The sequence below is a fragment of the Sminthopsis crassicaudata genome, chromosome 5, assembly GCF_048593235.1.
Source record: "Sminthopsis crassicaudata isolate SCR6 chromosome 5, ASM4859323v1, whole genome shotgun sequence".
In the NCBI taxonomy this organism is placed as follows: Eukaryota; Metazoa; Chordata; class Mammalia; order Dasyuromorphia; family Dasyuridae; genus Sminthopsis; species Sminthopsis crassicaudata.
The window spans coordinates 241,419,430-241,431,550 of record NC_133621.1 but is presented as its reverse complement, the minus strand read 5'-3'; the positions used below and the strand labels follow the sequence as shown (position 1 = coordinate 241,431,550).

The 12,121-nt window shown below is 31.7% G+C and overlaps 1 protein-coding gene across 8 annotated transcripts in view; it reads left to right on the top strand.

The window, feature by feature from the left end:
* CCDC91 (coiled-coil domain containing 91) overlaps positions 1–12,121 on the top strand; it is a 533,266-nt gene that overhangs the window by 440,069 nt on the left and 81,076 nt on the right. For all 8 annotated transcript variants that reach the window (XM_074270657.1, XM_074270661.1, XM_074270658.1 and 5 more), the window contains one exon: positions 10,539–10,652. In XM_074270657.1, coding sequence (XP_074126758.1) covers positions 10,539–10,652 — 114 coding nt within the window. The remainder of the gene's footprint in view (positions 1–10,538; positions 10,653–12,121) is intronic.

Sequence of the window (12,121 nt, the reverse complement as noted above, 5' to 3'; positions counted from 1 at the left end):
TTGAATCTCTTTCTCGGCTCTTATTGCCGAGGCTAGAGTTTCTAGTACTATATTGAATAGTAATGGTGATAATGGGCAACCTTGTTTCACTCCTGATCTTACAAGGAAAGGTTCTAATTTATCACCATTACATATGATGTTTACTGAAGGTTTTAAATATATGCTCCTTATTATTTTAAGGAATAGTCCATTTATTCCTATACTCTCAAGAGTTTTTAGTAGTAATGGATGTTGGATTTTATCAAATGCTTTTCTGCACAGCTTTTTATTTTCAAAAGATATGTGTGGATAATTTTTAACATTCACCTTTGCAAAATCTTCTGTTCCAAAAATTTTCCCTCCCTTCCCTCACCCCCTGACCTAGACATCAAGTAATCCAATATATGTTAAACATGTGCAATTCTTCTGTACATATTTCAAAATTATGCTGCAGAAGAAAAAATATATCAATAAGGAAAAAAATAAGACAGAAAACAAAATGCAAGCAAACAAGAAACGAGTGAAAATACTTTGTTGTGATCCACATTCAGTTCTCACAGTCCTTTCTCTGGGTGCAGATGGCTTTCTTCATCACAAGGCCATTGGAACTGTCCTGAATCCCATGTCCATCAGAATTGTTTATCGTATAATCTTATTGCCATGTAGTGATCTGTTGGTTTTGCTCTTTTCATTTAGCATTAGTTCATGTAAGTCTTTCCAGGTCTTTCTGAAATTATCCTGCTGATCATTTCTTACAGAACAATAATATTCCATAACATTCATATACCATAATTTATTTAGCCATTTCCTAACTAATGGGCATCTACTCAGTTTCCAGTTTCTTGCCACTACAAAAAGGGCTGCCAAAAACATTTTTGCACATGTGAGTCCTTTTATTTCTTTAAGATCATTGGAATATAAGCCCAGGAGAAACACTGTGTGGATCAAAGGGTATGCAAAATTTGATAGCCTTTTGGGTATAGTTCCAAATTGCTCTCCAGAATGGTTGGATCAGTTCACAGCTCCATCAGCAATGTATTAGTGTCCCAGTTTTCCCACATCCCCTCCAAAATTCGTCAATCTTCTCCTTTCATCTTAGCCAATCTGAGAGCTGTGTAGTGGTACCTTACATCTGTCATAATTTGCATTTCTCCAATCAATAGTGATTTAGAGCATTGTTTCATATGACTATAAATTGTTTCAATTTCTTCACCTGAAAATTGTCTGTTCATATCCTTTGACCCTTTATCAATTGGAAAATGGCTTGAATTCTTATAAATTTGAAACAATTCTCTATGTTTAGAAATGAGGCCTTTATCAGAACCCTTGAATGTAAAATTATTTTCCCAGCTTACTGCTTACCTTCTTATCTTGTCTGCATTGATTTTGTTTGTACACAACTTTTTTTAAGTTATCATAATCAAAATTATCCATTTTATATTCAATAATGTGACTCCAGTTCTTCTTTAGCCACAAATTCCTTCCTTCTCCACAAATTTGAGATATAAATTGTCCTTTGCTCTTCTTATTTGCTTATATTATCCCTCTTTATGTCTAAATCATTAACCTATTTTGACCTTATCTTGGTATATAGTATTAGGTGTAAGTCAATGCCTAGTTTCTGCCATACTAATTTCCAAATTTCCCAACAATTTTTGTCAAAGAGTGACTTCTTATCCCAAAATCTGAGATCTTTGTGTTTGCTAAACACTAGGATTACTATAGTCATTGACTATTATGTCTTATGAACCTAACCTATTCCATTGATGGATTACTATATTTTGTCCTGTGAACCTAACAACTGATCTATTTCTTAGCCAGTACCAAATGGTTTTGATGACTTCTGCTTTATTATATACTTTTAAGTCTGGCAGAGCTAGGCCACTTTCATTGGCATTTTTTTCATTAATTCCCCTGAAATTCTTGACCTTTTGTTCTAGCTCTGTAAAATAATTTCTTGGGAGTTTGGTATATATACCTGAATATAATTTAAGTAGTATTGTTATTTTTATTATATTAACTCGGAACTATCCATGAACATTTAATATTTTCATTTGATTAGATCTGACTTTATTTGTGTGGAAAGTATTTTGTGTGTTCATATAGTTCCTGACTTTGCCTTAGCAGGTAGACTTCAAATTATTTTATATTATCTGCAGTTATTTTAAATGGAATTTCTCTTTGTATGGCTTGCTGCTGTATTTTGTTGGTAACGTATAAAAATGCTGATGATTTATGTAGATTTCTTTTGTATCCTGCAACTTTGCTAAAATTAGCAATTGTTTATTAGTTTTTTTAGTTGATGCTCTAGGATTCTTGAAGTATACCATCATGTCATCTGAAAAGAGTGATAATTTGGTTTTCTCATTACCTACTTTAATTTCTTCAATTTATTTTTCTTCTTTTATTGCTAAAGTTAGCATTTCTAATACAATATTGAATATTAATGGTGATAGTGGGCAACTTTGTTTCACCACTGATCGTACAAGGAATGGTTCTAAATAAACTAGAATATTACATATGATGAATGGTGATGGAAACCTAAAATTGTTAAGGATTATTGATGATTAGAGAATGTGGGAGAGAGAGACAACATGTTGGAGAGATACAGAATATTGGAAAAAGATCTGGGCATCTGGGGAAATACACTAAGGAAAATCTAGTTGGGTCCTCTAAATAAGACTAAGCATTCACAAAGAAAGTCTAGATGGCATGCAGCATCATTCTGGGGTATCAAGTCTCAAAATAACTGAAAGAAGGCAAAATTGAAAATGATTAAGGAAAATCACAATATTAGTATAGAAAAAGTTAACCAAAAGGACATTTAATAATTACCTATCCATATGCTACCTACTTTCTCATTTCTGCAAAATCATTACAAAGATAATTTAACAATCCAAATTAAGAGGATCTTTCATGTAGACAAGTGTGTTGTGACAGAGAGAGAGAAAGAAAGAGAAAGAATATAAGCCATTCCTCAATTGACAAATGGTTAAAGGATATTTACAGTCAATTTTCAGATGACAAAATTAAAGCCATCTGTGATCATATGAAAAAATGCTCTAAATCACTATTAATTAGAAAAATGCAAATTAAAGCAATTCTGAGGTAAAAAGGGGGACAGAAAACATAAGGGATTCAATGAGGCTGAACTGTTTGCATCCCTACATGAGGAGATGATACTTGTAATTTGTAAAAACTATCACTAATAATACAGCTACAAGGAGTATACATACATAGACAGAGGATACAGGTATAAAATGAATTTGAGAAAAATCATAAAGGATGAGAAAGAGAAATTGACTTCAGGAAATTTTGTAAATTTTTTTGGGGAGGCAGGAAACTCACCATTGTTAACCACAAAATACTAATTTATTTCACATTTCAATACAACATCCATGGAGTTTTTGTTATAATAAATATATTTCTAGAAATACAATTCTATAAAAGCTAGAGATAAAATATGTGAAAGGCTTCTCAGTTTTGTATTATCAAATAAAAATCATCATAAAAATAAAAATAGACATCAAACTTATTAAATCTTAAAGCAAGGAGGTATTCTCAACAAAATGGAATGCTGCACCAAATCTAATACAATGGAATTTCACTGGAACAAATGTAAAGCCTTAGTTTAAGGAATCTACTGTACAGGTATAGTCTGGGGGAGGTATGACTAGGCAATAGTTTGTATAAGAAATAGTTAAGTTTTTAATAGACTGCAAGTTCGATATTAGTCAACAGTCTGACATAGTGATAGAAAAACCTAGTAGGTTCTTAGGCTACATTAAGAGACAAATAGTACTCAATATGAAAGAGGTTTTTGTCTCATTCTACTTTGATCTCCTTAGACTACATCTGGACTTATTGTGTAGATAAAATAATTGAATCCTGGGAAAACTATTAAACAACTATAATTATTTTCAGAAGAGGACAGGAGACCACACCATATGAGGATCTTTTGATAGCTGGGGGAAGAGAGAACATAACAGCTATTTTTAAATACATCTAGAGCTATTTCATAGAAGAGTTCTTAGACTGTTTTGTTTGGCCCCAGAGGAACAATGAGTCAAAGTTGTAGCAGTAGATTAAATGTAAGAAAAGCCTTCTAAACAATTTAAATTGTTAAACTATGAAATAGATTATTTTGACTATTAATGAGTAAAAGTCTTCAAGTAAAAATGGAATGACCACTTTTTTTTTACAGAGATGTTCACAAGTTTTTATATTAAAGAACAAACAACTTTAAAATATTTTCTTTTGTTTTTAAAACTGATTCTTAGAAATAGTTTATATTTTGTTCATTTGATGATAGACTAACAATCTATTTTTTCAGAATCTAGTTCTCAGTTTGTGAGTTTTATTTTCTGTTATTCCTACATGTATAATTGTTACCTAACTTCATTTGTCCTCACAATATTCCCATTTGGTATCCTGCTGACTTTCACTGATCTTTTCCTTTAGTCGCCCACTTATGTTTTTGTTTCTTCATTTGTCATTTGATGTTGTAGTTGATCTTTTTTAAATTTTCTAGACATGAATCTAACTAAAAAAGCTTGTTAAGAATGGAAATGTCTTGCATACATTTGACATTCCTAAGCAGTGGGATATATGTTTTATTTTCTGCATCTGTCAGATGCCCTGCTTCATCATAGCTGTATTTCATTTTGAGGAAGCTATTCTGAGTTCTTGGACAGACTTCTCTCTTTGTAATAGTAAGCAAGATTTTGGGGGCTTTTTTTTTGCAAACTTCATTGGCACGCTTATTTAGTTATGTGAACAAGCATTGTTCTATATGTAACTTTCTATTCCTTCCGTGCATCTTCTTGCCAGGACTATTTTATACAGAAAACCATTGTCTCCTTTTTTTTCCCTTTTTGTTGAAAAAAAATCAAATGTAGGAACCAACTTTTATAAGATTATACCTCTTTTTCAGAATTCAGAATCTCTGGTTATGATGTTTATGATAAATATAAAAATCTCACTCCTAAAAATTTCTGGTTATGAAATGATCTCATTTTTAAAAGTAACATTTCATAGTTAGAAATGTTTAGGAGTGAGATTTCTTATATTCATCATACCTAACTGGACAACTAAATATCATATTAGCTAAAATTCTTAAATTTATCATAACTTTGAAAAGTTAAAAATTGAAAAAAGCTAGAAATTAAACTAAGATTCTAAGCAAATTGCTCTTTAGAATTGCTCCTTAATTCCATTGCAAGACAATAATTCCCTAAAAATTAGAATTGAATGAATCGAAAATGTCAATGGACAGACATCAAGAATCAGGTAACAAAACTAAAAAATTGAAAAAATATAAAAATATAAAATATCTCATTGTAAAAATAATTGATATGGAAAATAGATTCAGCAGAGAAACATTAAGAATTATTGGACTACTTGAAAATCATGATGAAAAAAAGACCCTAGACAAGACTTTTCAGGAAATCATCAAAGAATAATGTCCTAGATGTCCTAGAACCAGAATTCACTGACCAACTCCTGAAAGAGACCACAGAACTCCAAAGAATATCATAGCTAAATTTCAAAATTATTAGATCAAGGAGAAAATACGGCAAGCAGCCAGAAAAAAAAAAAGAAAAAAAAGAACAATTCAAATGTTTAAGGAGCCACCATCAGGATTCCACTTTAAAAGGATCAAAGGGCTACTCTGAAGGACAAAAGAACTTGGATCGCAGCCAGTAATCAACTATATCCAGCCAAATTAAGCATTATGTTTCAGGGGAAAATATGGGCATTTTAATGAAACAGATAAATTTCATTTCTTTCCAATGAAAAGACCAGAGCTGAACAGAAAATTCAAAACTCAAAAGAAGCATAAAAAGATAAAAAGGAAAGAAAAAAATAACCCTTTCTTTTAAAAGTTAAAAACTTTACATCCCTATATGAGAAGATGATACGTTTAATTCTTGAGAACTGTATCTGTTATAGGTATACTTAGAGAATAATTTGATTTTATTGTGATGATATAAAAAAGAAACCAGAGGAGGAAAACAGAGGTAAAATGGAGTAAATTACATTTCATGAAGAGCCAAAAAAAAAAAAAAAAAAAAAACAACCTATTACATTTGAGGGAAAGAAGGAAGGGAGATGAGCATTGTGTGAACCTTACTGTAATTGTATTTCAGTCAAAGGGAGATTATCAGACATTATTTTTTAGCTTCAGAAAGAAACTTGTCTTATCCTATAGGGAAGGTAGGACAGGAAAGGGGAAAGGAAAGGAAGAGGCTAATAGAAGGAAGAACAAAAGTAGAAGGGGAAAGGATAAAAAGGGGAAGGCTGTGCAAGGGAGATGGTGATTAGAAGCAAAATACTTGGGAGGATGGAAAGGGGGAAAAGGAAAGAGAAAAGTATAACTTGGGGAAAGATGGTGGGAAATATTGAGTTACTAAATTTGTGAATGGGAATGGGATGAATTCTCACATAAAACAAGCAGATAGAAAAATGAATTAAAAATGAGAATTCTACAATATGTTGTTTACAAGAAACAGATTTGAAGTAGAATTATATATACAGAGTAAAGGTAAAAGGCTGGAGAAGAATCTATTGTACTTCACTTGAAATAAAAAAAAAGCAGGGGTAATGAACCTGATCTCAGATCAACAAAAGCAAAAATAGATCTTATTAAACGAGATAAGAAAGGAAACTACATTTTGTTAAAGGGTACTATAGATAATGAAGTAATATCAATATATAAAACATATACACCAAGTGGTATAGCATCAAAATTCCTAGAGGAGAAATTAAAAGCTTCAAGAAAAATTAGACAGCAAAACTATATTTAACTTTGCTCTATCAGACCCAGATAAAGTGAACCACAGAAAAAATAAGAAAGGAGTTACAGAGGGAAATAGAATTTTAGAAAAGTTAAGTATGATAGACCTTTGGAGAAAACTGAATGGAGTTAGAAAGAAATATACTTTTTTTTTTCTTGAAAGTACATAGAATTCTAGAGAATCAACTAAAAAACTACTAGAAGTAATTCACAACTTTAGCCAAAGAAATCCACATAAATCATCAACATTTTTATGTTAACTACAAATTCCAGCAGCAAAAGTTACAAATAGAAATTCTATCTGTAACAACTGTAGATAATATAAAACATTTTGGAATCTACTTGCCAAGGCAAAGTCAGGAACTATATGAATACAATTACAAAACACTTTCCACAAAAATAAAGTCAGATTTAATCAACTGAAAAATATCAATTGCTGAGCGAATATAATAAAAATGACAATACTACCTAAATTAATCTACTTATTTAGTGTCATACCAATCAAACTCCCAAGAAATTATTTTATAGAGCTAGGAAAAATAATAACAAAGTTCATCTAGAAGAACAAAAAGTCAAGAATTTCAATGGAATTAATGAAAAAAAATGCAAATGAAGATGTGCCATATCTAAAACTATATTATAAAGCAGTGATTACCAAAACCATTTGGTACTGGCAAAGAAATAGAGTAGTCAAACAGTGGAATAGATTAGGTTCAGAGGACAAAGTAGTCAATGACTATAGTAATCTAATGTTTGACAAACCTAAAGACCTCAGATTTTGGGATAAGAATGCACTATTTGACAAAGATTGACAAAAATACTAATTGGAAGTTAGTATGGCAGAAATTAGGCATTGACCCACACCTAACATCCTATATCAGGATAAAGTCTAAATGGGTTCATGATTTAGACATTAAAGAGTGATAATACAAGAAAAGTGGAAGAACAAAAGATAATCTTCCTCTTCCATCTGTGGAGAAAAAAGGAATTTGTGGCCAAAGAAGAACTAGAGTACCTTATGGAATGCAAAATGGATATTTTTTGTATAAACAAAATCAATGCAGCAATAACCAGAAAAAAACTTATATTCAAGCGTTCTAATAAAAGCCTCCTTTATAAAATATATAGAGAATTGACTCAAATTTGTAAGAATTCAAGCTATTCTCCAATTGATAAATGGTTAAAGGGTATGAAAAGACAGTTTTCAGATGAAGAAATTAAATTTATTTCTAGGCACTTGAAACAATGCTCCAAATCACTATTGATCAGAAAAATACAAATTAAGATAGCTCTGAGGTACCACTACACACCTCTCAGATTGGCTAAGATAACAGGAAAACAAAATGATGAATTTTGGACGGGTTTGTGGGAAACCGGGGATACTAATACATAGTTGGTGGAATTGTGGATTGATCCAACCATTCTGGAGATCAATTTGGAACACTGCCCAAAGGGTTATCAAACTGTGCATTACTTTTGATTCAGCAAAATGGGCCTGTATCCCAAAGAGATCATTAAAAAGGAAAAAGTATCAACATGTACAAAAATATTTGTGGCAACCCTTTTTTGTAGTGACAAGGAACTGGAAATTGAGTGAATGCCCATCAACTGGGTATATGAATTTTATAGAATATTGTTGTTCCATCAGAAAGCAGGAGAAACCTGGAGAAACTTACATGAACTGATGCTAAGTGAAGTGAGATGAACCAGGAGAACATTGTACATTGCAACAGCAAGCTTATAAAGTGATTAATTCTGATGGGTGTAATTCTTTTCAACAATGAGATGAACAGTTCTAATGTTCTTGTGATGAAGAGCCATCTGTGCTCTGAGAGAGGACTGTGGGTACTGAGCGTGGATCACAACATAGTATTTTCCATTTTCTTGTTGTTGTTTGCTTGAATGTTAGTTTGTTTCCTATTTTTTTTCCTTTTTGATCTGATTTTTCTTGTGCAGCATGATATTTGTGGAAATATGTATAGAAGAATTACACATGTTTAACATATATTGGGTTTCTAGCCATCCAGGGTGGGGAAAGAAAGAGAAAAATTTGGAATACAAGGTTTTGCAAGAGGAATGTTAAAAATTACCTATGCATATGTTTTGAAAATAAAAGGGACCTAGTATTATAGACATTTGGACATAATTCCAGATTGTTCTCCAAGAGTGACTGGGTCATTTCACAGATCCACCAGAAGTTCATTAGTCAATATATTTTCTCTCATCCTCTCTAGCATTTGTTATTTCTGATAGGTGGTACCTCACAGTTGTTTTAATTTGCTTTTTCTACTCAATAGTGATTTAGAGTATTTTTTCATATAAGTATAGCTTTGATTTATTCTGAAAAAAAAATGCTTGTTCATGTCCTTTGACCTTTTATTGATTGAAGAATAGCTCTTATTTTAAAATATTTTACTTGGTTTCTTATACATTTGAAAAATGAGACCTTTGCCAGAGAAACTTGCTATAAAATGTTTTTGATCTTCATCTGTATGGTACTTTTTAGAAAAATGTAGTTTTCCTAATTATCTCTGTCAATTAAGCCTCTTTTTGCTTTGTCTGTGATTGTGATTGCCACTTTAACTGAAGCATAACGGACTCAGATCCAGCCTTTTTTTCAACTATGTCTTTCTATCCCAAGGATGTCATCTGTATATTGTATATTGCTGGATTTTTGTTTTCTATCCATTCTTCCATCTGCTTCTGTTCAATGAGTTACCTCATACTGCTAATTTAATCACTTACTTTGTATTTTCCTCCATTCCATTTCTTCTGTTTTACCTTTCTCTTATGTTGATAGTATACAATACCAGAAGACAATCAATCACTAAAATAGCAAATGAAAGATTACTTTAAAAATAATTTGAATCTGTGAGGAACTTGCTTTATCAGAAAAAAAAACAATAAACAAACAAACAATTTTTTGTACTATGTTGAGAAAACTGAATTCTGGCATACTTCTTAAGAATGACTATACTGCTATTTAAGATCTAAGCAGTTCTACAACCTTTAAGTATTTTTAAGTGGCTTTTTTGGTGACTATGAACTTTAAATTATACATGAACACTATATATACATATATATATATGTATATATATATATATTATATATATATATATATATATATATATATATATATTTATATACTAATGTCAGTACATGTTGCTTCACTTTTTTCCCATTATGTTTGTCATCTGAAACCCTTCAAAATCTGGCCCCAATGTACTTTTTTCAGGATTAATATACATTACTCTCCTTCCTGTACTTAGTGGTCATTTCGAACTTAACTTCCTAATATTCCTCACATATTGTCATGCCTGGGATGTACTCCCTCCTCATCAGCACTTTTTAAACTAAGTTCAAACATTGCCTTTTACATAAAACCTTTGTAATCCACCCTATCCCCAACTACTAGTACCTTCCTTTCAAAATTACCAAACTAATTTTTCCCCCTGAGGCAGTCGGATTAAGTGACTTGCCCAAGATCACACAACTAGGAAATGTTAAGTGTCTGAGGCTAGATTTAACTCAGCTCCTCCTGACTTCAGGGCTGGTGCTCTATCCATTGTGTCACCTCACTGCCCCTCACTAACTTATTTTTGCATATATTCTGTTCATGCTTTTTTATGTATATGCCTCTCCTACTAGAATGGAAAACTCTTTGAGATCAAGGATTCTTATACTTGTATTCCTAGCACCTAAAATATAGTAGAATTTAATAAGTGCTTTTCAATTGATGGATGGATGAATGTATTCCCTACAGGAAACCCTCAGGGCAGCTATGGCAGAGGAGCGGAAGCAAAGTGAAAGGGCTGTGGAAGAAGCTGTGAAAAGAACAAAAGAAGAACTGATGGAATATGTTAAGGAACAAAAGAGGGTAAGGGAGCAATGTGCTATAATAGATAATCATTCCTGGAAGTTTAGATTGTGATTCCACAATATAATCAATTTTTAAAATAAATTTTCATAATGAATTCAAACATTTCCTCACATATTGGAAAATGAGAGTAAGAAAACTATTACTCTAACCTAAAAAAATTTCTACTATTTTTCTTATATAATGATATATATATTCTAGGTATCATGTTTACAAAAAATAAATTCTTTCAAAAGCCAATAAAACGGTAATTGTCAGAAACAAACTCAATAGACATTTATTTAAAGCCTATGATGTATCAAGCATTATGCTAACCACTAATTGTTGAACAATTTGATACCCTACTCTTAAAATTAATTTTTATTTTTGGCTAAAATGTCAAAATCCCAGAGAAATCACTTTAGTTTGTTAAGCCTTTTCTAGTCTTTCATTTATTATTTTAAATTTTATTATTATAGTTATATAGAAATATAACATTTTTCCCCTTTGCCAAAAGGAAGGTTTATTTAGGAGAAGAATTTATAGAGAAAAATAAGAGGTAAAAGAGACACCGGGAATGGTAAATATGAAATAAAATTGGGAGAGCATATAGTTAGAAAGGAATGGAATTTGGAAGAATTCATTAAAGGAATATGTCACGAGGCCTAAGTATGCTATTGACTGGCAGGTTAGATCCATAGAGGAGTTTTGCAAACTAATCAGAATTAATTAGAGTAAGGATAAAGGCTCCATTAGAGGGAAGGCCCTATAAGGAGGGAGAGAGAATAACCTCATAGTGGGTTTAGTCTTGAAGAGAACTTGGCAGAGGTCTTTATCATAACCAGATCTTGAGGTTTTTCAGTTGCAAAGGGATGAACTCAAGAAAGGGTTAGAGAGCTAGATAGATTGTATCTGGCAAACCATATCTCAGATCTGTCTAAATATATGCCAATCGAGATAATTTGAGAAAGCTACCTTCCTTTTTCTATGCAATTAGAGTTTATGACTGTCTTAAATTATGGTAATAAGACAGTCTGGGAAAGCTAAATTCCATCAAAGTTGTCTCAAAGGTCATTGTGAATATCTTTAAAAATGCCAACTAGATTGGAGACAGGATGGATGAATTAACAATAGACTCTGACTTCACATTATTCTATATGAACAGGATTTGGGGTTCTTCCTGACAGGAGAAGAAACTAAGTCACATCACTATTATTCCCTTCTTTTTTGAGGGGAGAGTACTTAAAATGAAGTCTTAATTCTAAGTTGTATTCTGTATTAGAAGATAAGCTTCTCAGGGTATTTTTTGCCTTTATATTCCCAGTGCTCAATATAGTGCCTGACATCAGTCATTTTCAGTCATGTTTGACTATTCACAATCCCATTTAGGATTTTCTTGGCAAAATTACTGGAGTTTGCCATTTCCTTGTCTAGCTCATTTAACAGATAAGAAAACTTGAGACAGAGTTAAGTGACTTGCCTAGTTATTG